Source organism: Nannospalax galili, unplaced genomic scaffold, assembly GCF_000622305.1.
Source record: "Nannospalax galili isolate Female #2095 unplaced genomic scaffold, S.galili_v1.0 scaffold675, whole genome shotgun sequence".
NCBI classification, from domain to species: Eukaryota; Metazoa; Chordata; class Mammalia; order Rodentia; family Spalacidae; genus Nannospalax; species Nannospalax galili.
In genome coordinates this window covers 1,786,804-1,806,871 of record NW_008337205.1, presented here as the reverse complement: position 1 = coordinate 1,806,871, position 20,068 = coordinate 1,786,804, and the positions used below count along the sequence as shown (strand labels likewise).

The 20,068-nt window shown below is 50.0% G+C and overlaps 1 protein-coding gene across 2 annotated transcripts; it reads left to right on the top strand.

The window, feature by feature from the left end:
* Positions 1-608: 608 nt before the first annotated feature.
* On the top strand, positions 609-20,032 carry Slc12a9 (solute carrier family 12 member 9). 2 transcript variants are annotated; one of them, XM_008832333.2, is made up of 14 exons: positions 609-741; positions 1,553-1,774; positions 1,978-2,112; positions 3,285-3,416; positions 4,640-4,948; positions 6,500-6,607; positions 6,723-6,834; positions 9,479-9,636; positions 9,746-9,828; positions 11,279-11,403; positions 11,557-11,749; positions 11,895-12,069; positions 13,094-13,240; positions 18,763-20,032. In XM_008832333.2, the coding sequence occupies exons 2-14, from the start codon at positions 1,594-1,596 to the stop codon at positions 19,650-19,652; spliced, it is 2,748 nt and encodes a 915-aa protein (XP_008830555.1). In that variant the 5' UTR covers positions 609-741; positions 1,553-1,593; the 3' UTR covers positions 19,653-20,032. The 2 variants fall into 2 exon arrangements, with proteins under 2 accessions (XP_008830555.1, XP_029419047.1); XM_029563187.1 differs by lacking the exons at positions 1,978-2,112; positions 3,285-3,416 and having other exon boundaries at positions 611-741; positions 18,763-19,652.
* Positions 20,033-20,068: the final 36 nt, after the last annotated feature.

Sequence of the window (20,068 nt, the reverse complement as noted above, 5' to 3'; positions counted from 1 at the left end):
TAGGAAGGGACTTCTAGTAAACTCTCGTTTTACACAGGACGAAACGTTGCTGTAGGCGGGACCTATAAGAAGAGGGAGGAGGGAGCCTTTATTTGAGAATTGGAGCATTTTAGCACCAAGACCTGGGACTGGATGGGGGATTCGGCGCTCCCTCCGGTGGCCGAAGCGAAGAGCGCCGGCTGTGGGTTGCAACCGGGCGAGGGGAGGGTCGCCTTGGGAAAGGGACAAGGCTGGGACCCGCAGGACGTTCTAGGTCTCCGGAGAAACTGGCAAAGTACGACTCCGGAAGGCCCCGACCGACGTCGCTCCAGCCACTCACCTGAGTGAGCCAGGTGGCGCGGTCCCGCCCACTCCAGGCCACTTCCACAACCCCCCCTTTTAGTACTAGCCTCTCCAGGGGGTCAAATCCGCACCTAGAGCAAGTTAGCACCGGGGTCACGGAGGGAGCTTGGGGGTTCGTGACCCACAGCCTTACAGAAGATGACACCGGTGCGCACGTGGAGTCTGTAGCAGGAACTGGCATCTAGGGGAGCGTGGGGGCGGGGCTTTGCTTAGACCACTCCCACGGAGGGCGGGGCTTAGTCCAGGACCAATGGGACGCTTTGCTGGGGAGGGCAGGCTCCCGGGCCTGGCATCCCGGTAGCCGGCTTGCATTTTCCGGCCCCCAGGGCCTCCCTCCCTGCGTGGCGGAGACCCCCAGACTCGCGGGGATCACCCCGGAGCAGCTGCGTGCCTTGGGTGGTGAGTGAACCCCCTGCCGCACCCAGCTGCAGGGTGCGCCTGGCCGGCTGGAGCGAAATCCCAGGCCCCCAGGCATCCAGTATGCAGAAGCAAGTGGACAGGGGCCGGTGGGTGGGGGAGGAGGACTCCGAGGACCCTTGTGTGGCGCGATGCAAGAGCCCTGCATTGTGCGTTTGGACAATCGAAGGCTCTGTTTGGGTTGATAGAGTTTGTGGGGGCGCCTCGCAGGGATGAGAAAAATCTGGTTGGGATCTGGAGAGGACAGGGCTTGAGATGGGTGGAGAGACAAGAGTGATGAAGGCTGGGGCTTTAAAGATTTGAAAGTTTCTTATTGCCCGTGGATGAGGTGGGGGGAACTTGAGAGGGGGCAGCTCAGGATTGGAGGGGGAGGTGCATACGGGTGGCAACTAACTTCCCTTTGGGGAGATTTGCTTCCCCTCTGACAGCTAGTTAAGGAGAGAGGCTGGAGACACCCGACTGTCAGGAGAGGGGTTCCGAGGGGGGAAATCCGTGTCCTTTTTGAAGATCCACTGTCACCTCTAGTCCGAGGGATACGGGGGGTGCAGTCCCCGGGAGATGGAAGGGACCCTGATACGCATACAGAGGTGTGCTCCAGTGTGCCCCATCGTGGGGAAGTCGCTGGGGTACTTTTGAGTTTCCGTGTGTGTGTGTGTGTGTGTGTGTGTGTGTGTGTGTGTGTGTTGTTTCCTTTCCAACTCTCTTTTTGGGGGAAGATGTGGGTGTTTGTTTTTGGTTTAAGAGGAGAGGCTTCGTGGAACTGCCATCCATGCACTAAAAATCTCTTCTACAGGCCACCTAGCCCATCCGAGGCTTCCTCCACCGTTCACAGCCATGGCCAGCGAGAGCTCCCCGCTGCTGGCCTACCGGCTCCTGGGGGAAGAAGGGGCTGCATTGCCTGCCCATGGGGCTGGAGGTCCTGGGGCGGCCTCTGCCCGCAAGCTCTCCACCTTTCTGGGTGTGGTGGTCCCCACAGTCCTGTCTATGTTCAGTATAGTCGTTTTCCTCAGGATTGGTGAGTTTGGGGAGGACTTTCTGGGTAGAGAACTGACTGAGGCTGGGGAGGAGGGGTCCCTAGTAGATGAAGAGACCCCGTGTGTGGCCCTGTGTGTAGCTCTGCTGTGAAACTCGTGGAACTCCCCTGGACTGCCCGGTGGGGTGTGGGTTGGGGTGAAGGATGTGACTGGCTTTGTGAACTGCTTTGCTCCTCCTATCCAGGGTTTGTGGTGGGCCATGCTGGGCTGCTGCAGGCCCTGGCCATGCTCCTGGTTGCCTATGTCATCCTGGCACTCACTGTCCTCTCTGTCTGTGCCATCGCCACCAATGGAGCTGTGCGAGGGGGTGGAGCCTACTGTATCCTTCAACATGGGTGGACTAGGCCTCCGCTGTTCTGTTTGGTAGAAGGGGCCCACCCATATCCTCCATCTGAGTATAGGTCCAGCCTGATGAACAGGCAGGCAGGGATGGTGACTGTGACCAGCACTTTGCCCCATGTTAGTACCATTATCTGCTTTCTTAACAATGTCATCAGTTACTTGGGTTTTTTTTTTCTTTTTTTTTTTTTTTTTTTTTTTTGGAAGCAGGCTCCCCCTGTACCCCCGCTGGTCGGGAAACACACTGTGTAAACCGGCCTGGCGTGAACCCCACAGCAACCCCCCTGCCTCTGCCTCCCAAGTGCTGGGACTACAGGTGTGAGTCACCACACCAGGCTGTTTTTTTTTTTTTTAAAGCAAAAGATTTTATTTGTTGGGTGTGGTGGCACATGGCTTTTTTTTTTTCTTTTTGAGACAGGGTCTCCCTGTAGCCGCAGCTAGCCTGGAACTCACTATTTAGACCAGGCTGGCTTTGAAATCACAGAGATGCGCCTGCCTCTGCCTCCTGAGTGTCGAGTGTCAGGATTAAAGACCTGCGCCACCACACGTGGCGGTGGTGCCTGTCTTTAGTTCCAGCACTCAGGAGACAGAGGCAGGTGGCTCTCTGCATTTGAGGCCAGCCTGGCCCATATAGGAAGTTCCTGGCCAGCCAGAGCTACATAGTGAAACTCTAGCTCAAAAAAACAAAAAATAGGGGCTGGAGAGATGGCTCAGTGGTTAAGAGCACTAGCTGCTCTTGCAGAGGACCTGGGTTCAATTTCCAGCACCCGCAGGGTAACTAAGAACCATCTCTAACTCCAGTTCCTGGGGATCAATGCCCTCTTCTGATCTCCAAGGGCATTGCACAACACAGGTGCACCAACACATTCAGGCAATACACTCATACACATAAAATGAAAATAATAAATATGAAATGAAATGAAAATAAGAAGGCTGGAATTACAGCACAGGATAAAGAACTGGCCTGGCCAGAGGAAGAAAGTGGAGCTCCCAGTGTATGTCAATTGTGCAGAAACAAGATGTGGGTACATTGTTACAGGGAGCTGAGCTAATGTTTGCAGTAGCTCAGGCCTGGATGCCAAATGCAGAAAGATTGACCCATGGCTCCTTCCTCCATTTCTGTTTCTTTTCCCTTAATGCTTCCATTTTTAGTCATGATCAGCCGGACCCTGGGGCCTGAGGTTGGTGGCAGCATTGGCCTCATGTTCTACCTCGCCAACGTCTGCGGCTGTGCCGTGTCCCTGCTGGGACTGGTGGAGTCTGTTCTGGATGTCTTCGGGGCTGGTCTGTGCTCTCCTTACAACCTGGTCTAGGCAATGCTGAGGTTTTGGGGTGTGGGGTTGTGGGCTCATGAAGGACAAAACATGGTTTAGGAAGATGCACTTATTGGACCCTTCCCTTTTTGTGTGGTCTGCCACTGTAGCACCTGTGGGGATCCCACTGATTGGCACTGTGTACAGGGAAGCTTAGAGCCACCAGATGTGTCTAGCCTGCAGCCCTCTGGCCACAAATGACTACATGTAGCTAAGGATATCTATGAATAGTCCAAACACAAAATTGTAAACTTAATTAAAACATTATGAGAGGTTTTTAGATGCTTATTTTTTCTTTTATTGTTTTTTACTTTTGAGACAAGTCTTACTGTGTAGCCCTGGCTAGCCTGGAACTCTCTGTGTAGACCAGGCTGACCTCAGTCTCACAGAGATCTGCCTGCATCTGCCTCCTGAGGGCTGGGATTAAAGGTGCGGGTCACCATGATTGGCTTCATCATTTTTCTTTTTCTTTTCTTTTTCCTTTTTTTTGAGACGGGGCTCTCACTGCACCTGGAGCTCACTGATGGGCTACATTGCCTTCCCAGTTACCTCCCAGCATCTGCCTGCCTCAGTGGTACCAGCACTGGCTTAAGGATCCTTGCTACTGTGCCTGGCTTTTACAACGGTGCTAAGGATCTGAACTCACTCTAGAAGCTGGCCTTGAACCCTTCACCCTCCTGCCTCCACTTCTCAAGTTCTGAGATTATAGAAGTGTGACACCATGGCCAGCTCTTTTAATTACTTTTTAATTACATTTATTTATGTGTGTGAATGTGTGTTTGCATACATGCTCATGTGTGCCATAGCCTGTGTGTACAAGTCAGAGGACATCTGTGGGAATCAGTTCTTTCCTTCTACCATGTGGGTCTCCAGGATTGATCTCAAGTTGTCAGGCTTGGCCACAGACACCACTGAGCCAGCTCACCCACCCTTTGTGAATTGTTTTTTGATTGCACAGTTCTTGAGTGTGAACTTTGTAGATGTCATGTGATATCAAAAGGTTGGACACACCTGGTTCTAGTCAGAGATAACAGCCTAATATTCTGTAAACTGACATAGTAAAATTGGTACACGCCAGGGAGAACTAAGATGCTGGGGTTAACCTGAGAACAGAGGTGGACAGATGGCGTGGAAGGGTCATAGTTGAGGCTTCTTGAGGTCAGGCCTTCTAATTCTATCCCTACCTCTTTCTAGATGCCACAGGCTCCAACGGGCTACGAGTCCTACCCCAGGGTTACGGCTGGAATTTGCTTTATGGCTCCCTGCTACTGGGCCTAGTGGGTGGTGTGTGCACATTGGGAGCAGGACTCTATGCCCGTGCCTCCTTCCTTACATTCCTGCTGGTTTCCGGCTCCCTTGCGTCAGTGCTGGTCAGCTTTGTGGCAGTGGGACCCAGGGATGTCCCCTTAGCTCCTCGACCAGGTGTCAATAGCTCCTCTGTGCCACCTCGGTTTGGCCATTTCACTGGATTCAACAGCAGCACCCTGAAGGATAACTTGGGCGGTGAGTTGAACACTATAGTGTTGGGGCCTTGAGTGAGGGGTAGGCTTTAGAATCCCTGGAGGAAGGGCTGGAGAAATGCTCAGCGGTTAACAGCACTTGTTGCTCTTGCAAAGGACCTGGATTCAGTTTCCAGCACCCACACAATCTTGTGTAACTCCAGCTCCAGAGGGATCTGATGCCCTCTTCTGGCCTTCTCAGGGACCTGCACACATCTGGCATACCCACACACAGACACATACATAAATAAAAATAAAAATAAACCCCCCAAAATAAAGGATTCAGACATCACTCTCTGAGATAAGAATGACTAAGAAGTGGATTAGAGAAATGGTTCAGTTTGTATAGTTTGTATAGCTGTATGACATGGGTGCACTTACATGCATTCAGGCAATACATTCATAAACATGAAACTTTGTAAAATAAAAATAAAATATATTTTAAAAATAATAATAAATAAAGATAAATAAAAATAAGTCTTATTTTTTGATACAGGGTCTCCCTGTAGCTACAGCTGGCGTGGAACTTGCTATATAGACCAGGTTGGCCTCGTTCTCAGAGATCCATCATCCTCTGCCTCCTGAATGCTGGGATTCACTCCCGGCAAATAGATCATTTTAAAAAAGAATCCTTGGCTGGGCATAGTGGCACACACCTTTAGTTCCAGTACTGGAGAAGCAGAGGCAGGTGGAATTCTGTGAGACTGAGGCCAGTCTGGTCTACAAAGCGAGTTCCAGGATATCTAGTACTGCAGGTTCAAAACACAAACAACAAACAAACAACCCCAAACTAAAACTAAAAAGAATCCTTGGAGGAACTAGGCTGGGGCTGAGTTGGTGAAGTACTTGCCTAGCATGCACAAAGCTCTGGCTTCCAGCTCCAGCATCACATAAACCAAGCATGGCGGTACATACCTATAATCCCAGTACTCAGGAAGTGAAGGTAGGAGAATCAGAAGATCAAGGTCGTCCTTGGCTAACTAATGAGTTTAAAGCCAGCCTGAGCTACACAAGGCCCTATCAAAAAAAAAAAAAAAAGGAAGGCAGAGCATGGTGACACACACCTTTAGTCCAAGCACTTGGGAGGCAGAGGCAGGCAGATCTCTGAGTTTGAGGGCCAGCCTGATCTACATAGCAAGTTCCAGCCAGAGCTACCTAGTGAGATCCTATTTCCAAAAAGCCAAGAAACAAAGCAAACAAAACAAAACAAAAGAACCAAAAAAAGGAAGGAAGGAGAGAGAAATAAAGACTCCAAGTGTGGTTCAAACAGAGAGAGGAGCCCTAACCTTGACCTTGCTGGGGATGGGGCGGGGGGGCAGGGGAGAGGAGACCCTGAGACGCTCTGAGCTGGGTGGTGGAATTCAGGAGAAAGAGGAATGCATTCTCGCCTGTAAGAAGGGAGAGATGATAATGGGGTGCAGGCAACACAAGGATGCTGTGCTCAGTGAGGGCAGTGGAGGGAAGGGGAACATTTGTGGAATGTGAAATGGTGTGGCAGGTCATGCCTAGATTCTTAATACTGATACCTTTTCCTCCCTGGGGACAAACCCCTCAGCTGGCTACGCTGAGGACTACACCACAGGAGCCATGATGACGTTTGCCAGTGTGTTTGCTGTCCTTTTCAATGGTTGTACTGGCATCATGGCTGGGGCCAACATGTCAGGTGAGAACTGCTCTTGTGTATGTCGGGGTGGTGGTGGTGGTAAGGCTGCCACACTGAGGGATGTAGGGGGATGATGAGAGGGTTGACCTCTTTCTGTGTGCTCCCCTCCACCCAGGGGAGCTGAAGGACCCCAGCCGTGCGATTCCCTTGGGCACAATTGTTGCTGTTGCTTACACCTTCTTCATCTACATCCTGCTCTTCTTCCTTTCCAGTTTCACCTGTGACAGGTGGGTGGTAGAGGGAGAGGGAGAGGCTAGACCCTCAATGGGGTGGGTTATTGGAGCAGGTTTCTCCCATTGAGAGATGAAGGCGGGTGTTACCCATGAGGAGGACTGGTTACGTGGCCAGAGCCATTCTGTCACCAGTTGTAAACACTTTGAGTGTGTGTGCCTGAGTACAGGTTCCCATGGAGGTCAGAAAAGGCATTGGATCCCAATGGATCCCCAGAGAGCAGAGTTGCAGGTGGTTGTGAGTTATGGGTGCTGGGATTTGAACTCTGGTCCTCTGTGAGAGCAACAAGGACTTTTAACTGTTCAACCACCTCTCTAGCCTCATTGTTCATTTGACTTATTTATTTTTATTTTTATGTGTATGAGTGTTTTGATTGCATGTATGTAAGTGTATCACATGTGTGCAGTGCCCGATATTCTGGAATTGGAATTATAGACAGTTGTGAACTGCATGTGGATGCTGGGAACGGAATCTGGGTTCTCTGCAAGAACAACCAGTGCTCTTAATCACTGAACCGTTTCTCCCATCCCCAGTCTCATTGTTTTTGTTTGTTTGCTTTGAGACAGGGTTTCTGGTAGCTAAAGCTGGTCTAGAACTCTCTATGTAGCCAAGGCTGGCCTTGAATGTGTGATCTTCTTGTCTTTGCCTTGAAGTGCTGGGATTACAGGCGAGCACAGAGCATGCCCAATTCACCTTTCTAATAATTTGTATTTGTACACAATTTTGGCCTCTTATAAATGTGCTATTGGGAATGATGAAACCCAAGTAGCTCAAAGATAATGAAAGCCAAGAGAACATCCTGGGTTTGATACACAGTAGCAATCTCGTCCTAGAGATGAGGGATGCAGTCAGCAGGGAGGACTCAGCTCTTTCTCTGTTTTGGTTTTAATTTTAAAAATTGTGTTATGTGCCAGGTGTGGTGGCGCACGCCTTTAATCCCAGCACTTGGGAGGCAGAGGCAGGCAGATCTCTGTGAGTTCAAGGCCAGCCTGGTCTCATAGTGAGTTCCAGGACAGCTAGGGCTACAGGGAGACCCTGTCTCAAAAAGACCAAAAAAAAAAAAAAAAGTGTTATGCATTGGGGGGAGCGGTATATGTGAGTGGTATATGTGCACCTGCCCTCCTGGAGGCCAGAGTAGGGCATCAGGTACCCTCTATCTCTCTGTGTCTTATTCCTCTAGGATCTCCCTGAACTCCCTGGAGCTCAACAGTTTTGGCTAGACTGGCAGCCAGCTAGCCCCAGGGATCCTCCTGTCTCTGCCCTTGAATCCCCCCACCCCAGCACTGGAGTTACCACCACACTTGGTTTAAGTGGGTCCTGGGATGCAGGTGCTCTTACCGCTGAGCCATCTCTCTAGTTCTTTGTTTTGTTAGGGAGATAGGATCTTGCACTGCACTCCATGCTGGCCTTGAACTCTGGTCTCCTGTCTCTGCCTCTTGAATGATAGAATCACAGACACAAATAGCATGCCTGGCCTAGGACCCAGCTCCATTTTTTGGATTTCTTTTTTTTCTGTAGCCTCAGCTGGCCTAGAACTCACTATGTAGACCATGCTGGCCTTGATCTTACAGAGATCTGCCTGCCTCTGCCTCCCGAGTGCTGTGATTAAATGTATGCACCACCATGCTACCACACATGACTGAATGCCATTTTAAAAAAAACTATGGCAGGTGTGGTGCTGCACACCTTTAATCCCAGCACTCTGGAGGCAGAGGCAGGCAGAGCTCTGTGAGTTCAAGGCCCGTCTGGTCTACAGAGCTAGTTCCAGGCCAGCCAGGGCCACAAGGAGACCCTGTCTCAAAAAAGGCAAACAACAACAACAACAAAAACCTCACAAAAACTATGGAACTTTTTTATTATTAATATATACCCAATGTATTTTTTAATAATTTTTATTTTTTTGTATGAGTGTTTTGTCTGCATGTATGTAAGTGTACCACATGTGTGCAATGCCTATGGAGGCCAGAAGAGGGCATCAGACCCCCTAGAATCAGAGTTACAGATGGTTGTTAGCTCCCATACTGGGTGCTGGGAGCTGAACCCAGGTCCTCTACAAGAGCACCCAGTGCTCTTAACCACTGAGCCATATGTCCAGCCCATTATTTTTTATTTTCTGAGATAGGTTCTCACTTTGTAGCTCAGGCCGACTTGAAACCCACTATGTAGCCTGCCTCTGCCTCCTGAGAGCTGGGATTAAAGGCAAGCACCAACACACCTATTTGTTTTTTGGTTTTTTAAAAACATTATTTATTTTTTGTATTTGTGGGTGTGCATGTATCACGACATGCATATAGAGATCAGAGAACAACTTTCAGGTTGGTTTTATTCTTCTGGGGGATTGACTTCAGGTTTTCAGGCTTGATGGCAGGCTCAGTTACCTGCTGAGCCATCTCAGCCATCCATTTGTTTGTTTTGTTGAGACGGGGGTCCCATGGAACCTTGGCTGGCCTCAAACTCACATGTAGTTGAGGTTGGCCTTGAACTCCCAATCGCCCTGTCTCTACCTCCAGGGTGCTGGAATTACAAGGCCCCTTTAAAACACAGCTTTAGCCATACAGTGTCATAAGCACTTTTACTCATGAGGACCCTATGATGATGTTCATTGATTAGCCTTTTCCTTCTCCCTCTCCTCTCCCCTAGAACCCTGCTACAGGAAGACTATGGATTCTTCCGTGCCATCAGCCTGTGGCCGCCACTTGTGTTGATTGGCATCTATGCCACCGCACTCTCAGCCTCCATGAGCTCTCTCATTGGCGCCTCCCGAATCCTGCATGCCCTGGCCCAGGATGACCTCTTTGGTGTGTTCCCTTCAGTGTCCTTGGTCCTGGCTCCAGGCTCAACCTCTTGGTCTTTCTTGGTCTGCCCTAGGCCCAGGCTGACTCATCTGATGTGATTCTATCTTTACAGGAGTCATTTTGGCACCTGCTAAGGTGGTGTCTGGAGGGGGCAATCCCTGGGGTGCTGTCCTGTATTCCTGGGGCCTAGTGCAGGTAAGTCTTCCTTTTTTAAAAAACATTTTTTTTAAATCTATTTTTATTCCATTTGTATGAAAGTTTTGCCTGCATGTATGTAAGTACACCCATGTTGTGCAAGGCCCACAACTGCCAGAGAGGGCATCAGATTCCTTGGAACTGGAGTTACAGATTGTTTTGAGCTACCATGTGGGTGCTGGGAACTAAACCTGGGTCCTCTGCAAGAGCAGCCAGTGCTCTTAACCACTGAGCCATCTCTCCAGAACTTGTTTTATTTTGATGAGTGTCCCACTATGTAGCACTGGCTGACCTGCCCTCAAACCTGCTGCAGGCCTTCTGCTTCTGCCTCCCAAGTGCTAGAGTTACAGGCATGTATTATACCTGCCTCCTCCCCACAGGGTTTTGTTTGTTTGTTTGTTTATTAGTTCTGGGAATCTGATGCCCTTTTTTGGCCACTCGGGCGTTAATGACATGAATGCCTTTACATACATGCATGCGTGGTGGCGCACGCCTTTAGTCCCAGCACTCGGAGGGCAGAGGCAGGTGGATCTCTGTGAGTTCGAGGCCAGCCTGATCTACATAGTGAGTTCCAGGACAGCTGGGGCTACAGGGAGACCTTGTCTCAAAAAGACAAAAAACAAAACAAAACAAAACAAAACAAAAACAAAAAACAAACAAACAAAAAACTGAACAAAACAAAAAAACACAGAAAAAGAGAACATGGGCTTATTTTTATTATTTATTTATTTATTTATTTATTTATTTATTTATTTATTTATTTATTTATTTATTTAGAGACAATCTAACTATGTAGCCCTGGCTGGCCTGGAACACACAGAGATCCACCTGCCTCTGCCTCCCACCCCTACCCCCGGTGCAGAGATTAAAGGCGTGCACAACCACATTTAACTCATTAATTTATTTTGCAGTCCTAGGAATCAAATCTGGTGTCCTGGACATACTAAGCAAGTTTTCTACCATTGGGCTCTATCCCCCACCCTCATCTTTTTGTGTTTTGAGATACAGTCTTGCTGTATACCTCTGACTGACCTTAAACTCACTGTCTAACCCATGTTGGACTTCAACTTGAGAGACTGTTGCCCTATATCCTGAGAGCTGGGAATGCTCTGGCATTCTGTGGGGTACTTTGACACTTCTTGGGGGCACCATGGCACTATGTGTGATTGTGTGTGGTGTCTTGGCACTGTATATGGTTCCTTGGCACATCTTGAGATACAAAGACCTTGCAGGGGGAGCCTTGACATTATTTGTTTTGTTGGTTTTTTTGAGACAGGGTCTCCCTGTAGTGCCAGCTGGCCTGGAACTCACTATGTAGACCAGACTGGCCTTGAACTTACAGAGGTGCACCTGCCTCTGCCTTCTGAGTGCTGGGATTAAAAGCGTGTGCCACCACGCCCAGCTGGCATTGGCACTTTGGATTAATGCCTGCCTCTTGGTCCTTATGCAGCTGGTGCTGCTGGCTGGGAAGCTGAACACGCTGGCTGCTGTGGTCACTGTCTTCTACTTGGTGGCTTATGCTGCAGTGGACCTGTCATGCCTGAGTCTGGAGTGGGCCTCAGCCCCCAACTTCCGGTGAGAAACAGATACCTTACCAGACAAGGTGGAAGACTAGGAAGGACTGAGCCCCAGGGGTGGAATGGAGGGGTAGGCTGGAGCCTGGAGTGACAGGCAGGTGATCAGGACCAGCCCTGAGTTCTCTCTCTTCTTTCTCTCTACCCATCCCAGCCCTACCTTCAGCCTGTTCTCCTGGCACACCTGCCTGCTGGGGGTGGCCTCCTGTCTACTCATGATGTTCCTCATCAGCCCTGGGGCAGCTGGCGGGTCCCTGCTTCTCATGGGCCTGCTTTCTGCTCTTCTCACCGCACGAGGAGGACCCAGCAGTTGGGGCTACGTTAGCCAGGCCTTGCTGTTCCACCAGGTGGGGAACCCCTGAGGAAGGGTGAAAGTCTTGGAAAGCACCCCAGCTCCCATCCAGACAGGAGTTGGTGTTCTTGTCTGAGAAGAGTTGAATGGTGCCAGCTCACTGGAGTTCATTCTCTCGGCCACCTCCTTCCACTTCCCAGGTGCGGAAGTACCTGCTCCGCTTGGATGTCCGAAAGGAACATGTGAAGTTCTGGAGGCCCCAGCTGCTGCTCCTGGTGGGAAACCCCAGAGGTGCCTTGCCTCTGCTGCGGTTGGCCAATCAACTAAAGAAGGGGGGGCTCTATGTATTGGGCCATGTCACCCTGGGAGACCTTGGTGAGTGACCCTCTCACTCTATCCTGTTATTCCTTTCTGCTACCTCAGGTACCTCATGAAGTCTAGACCCATGTGGGGTTTGAACTCAGTGAAAGAGTAATTTTAAAAATCCAAGGCCTTGCTCATGCTAGTGTTCCCAGTCCCTCACTGGGGGATTCTAGGTAGGTGCTTTACTAGTGAGCTACACTCCCAAGCCCCTTACTGGGACAAGTGCTTTACCATTGAGCCATGTCCCTAGGCCTTCAATGGAGGAGTCTAGGCAGGAGCTGTAGTGCTATGCCATGTCCCCAGCCCCTCACTGAGGGATCTAGACAGGTGCTCTACCACTCAGCTACATACCCAGTTACTCACTAGGAAATTCTATGCCAGTGCTCTACTACTGAACTATAGCCCCAGCTCTAGTAAAAAATAAATTAGCTTGGCCCATAGTTGCACTTCCATTTTTCCTTCCCTCCCTCCCTTCCTTCCTTCCTTCCTTCCTTCCTTCCTTCCTCCCTCCTTCCCTTCCTCCTCCCTCCCCCCTCCTTCCTTCCTCCTTCCTTCCTCCTCCTTCCTCCTTCCCTTTTTCCCTCCCTCCTCCTTCCTTCCTTCCTTCCTTCCTTCCTTCCCTCCCTCCCTCTCTCTCTTTACCTCCCTCCCTCCCTTCCTTCCCTTTTTTCCTCCTCCCTTCCCTCCTTCCTTCCTTCCCTCCCTCCCTCTCTCTTTACCTCCCTCCCTCCCTCCCTTCCTTCCTCTCTTCCTTCCCTTTCTCTCTCCTTCCCTCCTTTGTTCCTTCCTTTCTCCTGCCCCTCTCTCCTGTTTTGTAGTACTGAGGCTTGAAGTCAGTACTTTGCACATTCTAGACAAATACTCCACTACTGAGTTACATTACCAGCTCTTGTTTTGTTTTGTATGAGATAGGGTCTCCCTATGTAGCCCAGGCTGGCCTTGAGCTTGTGATCTTCCTGCCTCAGCCCCCTGAGCTCTGGCATCCCACTTGTGCCTCTGTGCCTATTACCCTCTTCTCTCTTTACCTCCATTGCAGACTCCCTGCCATCAGATCCAGTACAGCCACAGTATGGGGCATGGCTGAGCCTGGTGGACCGTGCCCAAGTGAAAGCCTTCGTAGATCTCACCCTCTCACCCTCTGTGCGCCAGGGGGCTCAGCATCTGCTGCGGATCTCTGGCCTTGGTGAGCTGCTACACCCTCACTCCCTTCAGGCTGCTTCAGAGGCCCCTTTCAATCTCTGTTCCATTTGTCCAGGAAATCAGCTAGATTGCAAACTGCTAAGGAAATCACTATACAGTGTAGATAAGACTGTATTCAAAGATAACAATGGCAGGCAGCAGGCCATAAGGTCTAATAAGATTCAGAATAGACAGGGAGATGTACTGATACGTGTGATTGGCTTTTTAAAAAATTACATTTATTCCTTTATTTCGTGTGTATGTATGTATGTATGTATGTATGTATGTATGTATGTATGTATGTGGTGGGGGCACATGTGCCATGGTGAGCATGTGGAAGTCAGAAAACAACTGTTGGAACTGGTTCTCTTCTTCCTCTCCATACATCCTGGGATCGAACTCAGGTGATCAGGGTTGGTGGCAAGTGCCTTTACCTGCTGAGACATGTCAGTGCCCTCCCCTCTTTTAATTTTTTTGAGATGGTCTCATGGAGCCCAGGCTAGCTTGGAACTTACTATTGTAGCTGAGGATAACCTTGAACTTCTAATCCCCTTGCCTCCACTTCCCAAGGGCCAGGATTATAGGTGTGCCCCACCGTGAAATGAGGTGCTGGGAATGGAACCCAGGCTCTATGCACGCTACATAAGCACTCTACCAATCAAGCCACATCCCTAGCTCTCGTTCCTTCTTTTCACTGATCCAAAAATTAAGAGAGTATTTGGGCTTTGAAGAGTATTTTTTAGGGAAAGTAGGAGAATTATTTGAGTCTTGGGCCACCCCATCAAAACAGAGCTGCTCAAACTGGACGCGTTGGCACACACCTTAAATCCCAACACTCAGGAGGCCAGGCAGATCTCTGTGAGAATGAGGCCAGCATGGTCTATATAGTGAGTTCCAGGTGAGCTGGTGCTACAGGGAGACCCTGTCTCAAAAAAATGAAAACAAAAATAAAAACAAACATACAATAAAACAAAATAGAGTTTCTCCCATCTAAATACTAACTAGGCTTGACCTTGCTTAGCTTCTGAAATCTGATATGTTTGGGAGGTGTGGCTACAGATAAAATACATGGTCTCTAACCACCAAAGTTGGAAAGAAAGGAAGGCCACTAAATACTGATGTGGTCAGCAAAGGTTTTGTGGAGAGATGCCAACTGAGTCAGGCTGAAGAGGATTTGTGATAGGGAAGCTGGGTATGGTGGCACATGCTGGCAATCCTGTACTCAGAAGGCTGAGGTGGAAGTTCTAGGTCAGACTGGGCTATATAGCCAGACCCTACTACCACCACCACCACCAACAAAATACAGTCAATGTAGTAGGAAGAGGTATATTGGGTTTCTTATTACCATGAAGGATGCTGGAGGGTGTATGGGGGTGATGCCTTTTGATAGAGTGGAACATTGCCAGCTCTGTGACACTTGCTATACCCACACCCACCCCTCCAACCCCTACTCAGGATTGAACCTCTGATCTTGCTTATTATGCTAGGCGAATGCTTTACTGCTGAGTCACACCCTAGCCCCTTACTTCAGATTCTAGCCAGGTGTTCTACCACTGAGCCACATCCCCAGCCCCTCACTGGGAGATTCTAGGCAGATGCTTGGAGGCAGATGTTCTACTACCGAGCCACTCCCCCAGCCCCTCACTGGAGAATTCTAGGCAGGTGGTCTTCCACTGAGCCACACCCCCGGCCCCTCACTGGGGGATTCTAGGCAGGTGGTCTTCCACTGAGCCACACCCCCGGCCCCTCACTGGGGGATTCTAGGCAGGTGGTCTTCCACTGAGCCACACCCCCGGCCCCTCACTGGGGGATTCTAGGCAGGTGGTCTTCCACTGAGCCACACCCCCCGGCCCCTCACTGGGGGATCTTAGGCAGGTGCTATACTGCTGAGTTACATTTTCAGCCCTTTGTTTTTCGCTTTTTATTTTGAGACAGTCTCACTAAGTTGCACAGGCAGATTTTGAACTTGAGACCCTCTTGCCTTAACTTTCAAGTAGCTAGGTTTACAGGCCTGTGCTACTAGGCTGGCTCCAGCCTTTAATGCAAGCCTCCCCGAGGCACCACCAATCCCACACTCAGCTGCCTCCTCAGCCCCAAGACTAGTGCCTGTCACCTGAAGGAACACCTCCTTCTCCACTTGCAGTCTGGCTGAAGATCAACAGAACTGGACATTGCCCTGCTCAGTTGGAAGCAGGAGCCTGGTAAAAGCTCAGGATGGTGGGTGATTGATTGCAGCTGGAGTTCCCTTCTGCTGAGAGGTTTGGCGCGTTACTGAGTGTGACTTGTCCTTGGAGTACCTCAGAGCCCCAGCTCAGCTTTTGTGCAAAGGGGTCACTGTGTTCACAAAATTATATGGAGGCATGAAGGGGCTGGGGTGATGGCTCAGCAGCTAAGAGCAGGTATTGCTCTTGCAGAGGACCTGAGTTAAGTTCCCAGCACCCATGTTGGGTGACTTACAACTGCCTGTAACTCCAGCTCCAAGAAGATACGGTGCCTCTTGCCTTCTTGGGTATCTGCACTCAAGTTCACAGACACACACACAGACAGAGACACACACATAACACATAATTAAAAATAATAAAAATTTTAAAACATCTTTAAAAAAATAAGGTGGAGAGTAATAGAAGATACCTGACCTTGACCTCTGGTCTCTACATGAATGTGCACACAGATGTATGTGCACCTACACATTCATGCACACATCCACATATACCACACACACACACACACACACACACACACACACACACACACACGGGGTGCTAGGGAGATGGCTCAGTTGGTAAAGTACCTATTGCACAACATGAGGAACTGGGTTTGGATCCCCAGAACCCATGCAAAAAGCTGGGCCTAGCAGTGAGCTTCTATAATCTCAGTGCTGGGTGAGGGGCACAGACAGGAGGATTGTTGGGGCTGATTGGCGAGACAGCCTACCCAAAGCCATGAGCTGCAGGTTCAGTGAGAGACCCTGTCTCAGAAAAAGTAAGGTGGGTCTGGAGAGATGGCTTAACAATTAAGGGTACTTGCTGCTTTTGCAGAGGACCTGGGTTCAGTTCCCAATGCCCATATTGGGTGATTCACAACCACCTGTAATTCCAGTTCTGGGGAACTGACACCCTCTTCTGGCCTTCACAGACACTGCACACGAGTACCTCCATACATGCAGGTAAAACATCTATACCCCCAAGAAAATAATAGTAAAAAATAAGGTTAGCTGGGTGCAGCACTTAGGAGGTAGAGGTGGGTGGATTTCTGATCCATCAAGGCCAGCCTAGGCACATAAACTATGAACAGAGATTTGAGAGGCCAGTGCCTTATCTATTACACCACTGGGGCTTCTAAGACAGTGATTTGCAACATTGAGGTTGGTCCACACCCAGCTGGGTGGCTCAGAGACTAGCCTCTTGTGTGGGAAGACAGTGTTCATCTCCTTGCCTATGCCCTACCAGCCCTGAGGCTTTGGGTCAGTGACTTCACTGCATGGGGCCTGAGGTTGATTCCTTATCTGTAAAAGGCAAAGAATAATATTTATCTCATAGCGTTGCTGCAAGTTTCAAAGGAGGTAACAAGCTCTTGCTCCAGGATTCAGGCCCTTGGTAAGCCTGCAGATACACTTTATTTCCTCATGGGTACCAGGCTGTGGAACACCATCCTCAGAGCTTTGCAATAGGAGTAAATTGCAAGGCCCAGTGCATTTTCCCCACCCACCCTTGGAGAGGTCTAGGATGCTGCTTCCCTGGTAATTGAAGTCATGAATTTGAATGATCAGGCAGGCTATCTGTTTTTAGTCAGGTCTGGTGGTACAGGCTGTGATCCCAGCTATTCAGGAGATTAAGGAAAGAGGGTTGCAAATTTAAGCCTGAATTACAGAAGATGGCTCATTTGCCCAGTGGAATTGAATTCGAATCTCCTTTTCAATTAATTTTTTTTTCCTGGTTGAGATAGGGTCTCACTCTGTAGCCTAAGCTGCCTAAAAGTATGTACCCCAGGCTGGCATTGAACTCATAGCAATCCTCCTGCCTCAGCCCCCCAAGTGCTGGGATTACAGATTCAGTCTGTCATGCCTGGTTGAGGTTACATCTCCTAAAATGAAAAAGATGTGCTGCTTAAAGATTGCAGTGGACAGGGGCTAGAGAGCTGGCTCAGCAGTTAAGAGCACTGGCTGCCCTTCCAGAGTACTTGAGTTTGGTTCCCAGCACCCACATGGAGGCTCACAATGGTCTGTAACTCCAGTTACCAGGGGATCCATCATCCTCTTCTGGCTTCCTTGGGCACTGCATACACTTCTATCCATAACACACAAAACGCTCATACACATAAAATAAAAATAAAGAAATTGTCAGGTATGGTGGCACATGCCTTTAATTCCAGCGCTCGGGAGGCAGAGGCAGGTAGATCTCTGTAAGATCAAAACAAGAACTCTCTGTGACTTCAAAGCCAGCTTGGTCTATATAGTGAGTTCTAGGCCAGCTGGGGCTACAGGGAGACCCTGTCTCAAAAAAAAATTAATTAATTAAAAGCAAAAATAAAAATAAAGAAATCTGCTGGGCATGGTGTTTCACAACTCTTTAATCCCAGCACTTGGAAGACAGAGGCAGGTAGATCTCTGTAAGATCAAAACCAGCCTGAGGCCCATAGTGAGTTTCATGCCAACTGGGGCTACAGGGAGACCTGTCTCAAAAAGACCAAAATAAATAAATAAATAAAAAGGAATCTTTTTAAAAAAATTAAAAGATTGCAGTAGACAACAGCAAACTCTTCCTGTAGACCCCTAGTGCTCTTTAGTTAAAAAAAAAAAAAATTCCAAACTGCAGATATGGCTCAGTTGGTAGATTACATGCCTAGCATGCATGAAGCCCTGGGCTCCATCCTCAGTACTGCATACACTTCATGTGACGATGATAAATGCTTGTAATCCCAGTACTGGGGAGGATGATGCAGGAAGATCAGGAGTACCAAACACCCAGCCTCATGTGTGGTGGCTCAAGTCTTTAATCTCAGCACTCAGAAGGCAGGCAGATCTCTGTGAGTTTGAGGCCAGCCTGGTCTACATGGTGAGTTCCAGGACAGCCAGGGCTACATAGTGAGACCCTCTCTCTTAAAAAAAAAAAAAAAGAAGAAGAAGGAAAAAGAACAAAACAGAAAACAACCAACCAAAAGCCTAAACAAACAATATCTAAGATGGGACTGGGGAATACAGCTCAGTGATAGAGCTTGCCTCCCATGTATAAGGCGGTAGGTAGGTTCAATTTCCAGTATGAAAAAAAGATTTGTTTTTCCTAAGGTAAGCTTTGCTTATTTAAGTGGAGATTAGTCCTTGGGATAATCAAACAAATGTGTGTGAAAGTGTTTAAGAAAGCTAAATCATTGTGCAAACTTGTGTATAGTGTTGCTTTAAGAGCCCAGGACAGTGGGATGCCATAGCTTAGGACTGACACACATGTGGGTGGGGGCATGTTAGCGTGAGGGTGAACTCAGTCCATAGCCTGATCTCTGTCCCTTCTTGCCTCCCCTCTCTGCCCCCAGGCGGCATGAAGCCCAACACGTTGGTCCTTGGTTTCTATGATGACGCCCCACCCCAGGACCATTTTCTGACAGACCCAGCCTTCTCCGAGCCGGTGGAGGGGACCAGAGAAGGAGGGTCCCCAGCCCTGAGCACCCTGTTCCCTCCACCACGGGCTCCTGGGAGCCCCAGGGCTCTCAGTCCCCAGGATTATGTGGCCACGGTGGCAGATGCCCTTAAGATGAACAAGAATGTCGTTTTGGCCCGCGCCTGTGGGGCTTTGCCCCCTGATCGGCTGAGCCGGGGATCGGGGAGCAGCGGTCAGGTACATCACGTGGACGTGTGGCCCTTGAACCTGCTGCGGCCCCGGGGTGGACCCGGCTACGTGGATGTCTGTGGCCTCTTCCTGTTGCAGATGGCCACCATCTTAAGTATGGTACCTGCATGGCACAGTGCCCGACTCCGGATCTTTTTGTGCTTGGGGTCTAGGGAGGCTCCTGGGGCAGCGGAGGGGAGGCTCCGGGCCCTGCTGAGTCAACTCAGGATCCGGGCTGAGGTGCAAGAGGTGGTGTGGGGCGAAGGGGCCAGGACTGGGGAGCCAGAGGAGGAGGAGGAGGGAGACTTTGTGAATGGTGGCAGGGGAGATGCAGAGGCTGAGGCCTTGGCTTGCAGTGCCAACGCCCTGGTGCGGGCCCAGCAGGGGCGAGGCGCAGGAGGAGGCCCCGGGGGACCTGAAGGAAGGGATGGGGAAGAGGGACCCTCCACTGCCCTTACTTTCCTCTACCTGCCTCGACCTCCTGCTGATCCAGCCCGCTATCCCCGCTACCTGGCGCTGTTGGAGACTCTGAGTCGAGACCTGGGCTCCACTCTTCTTGTTCACGGTGTCACCCCGGTCACCTGTACCGATCTCTGATGCCAGTTCATCTAGGATTGCTTTCAGAGGGCCCAGGCCCATTCTGAACAACGGGCTTCTCATGGGTCCCACCCGACGGAGGATGTTTCAAGGGGCCTCTGGCCTCCTTTGGGAGGGGTCACATAGTACACTAATTCTGGGTGGCTGACCCCATTGCGCAGGGCAGAGCATCGCAGCCTTCCTCCTAGCCTGCCCCTCGCTCCCTTCACTGGTGCCTTGACCAGAGGGGCTGGTCTCTTGTGTGACTCTAGGCTACCTCAGTGTCCCCATCCTGGCTACAGACGCACTGTCCCCCTCGCCCTCCACTTCCTGAGGTGGTGATGTTTGTGTTTTGTTTTATTTTTCTAACTGCTGACCCGGAATAAAAGACCAAAACATTATGGGCTGGTTGAACTTTGCTGGTGGGTAGATAAGAG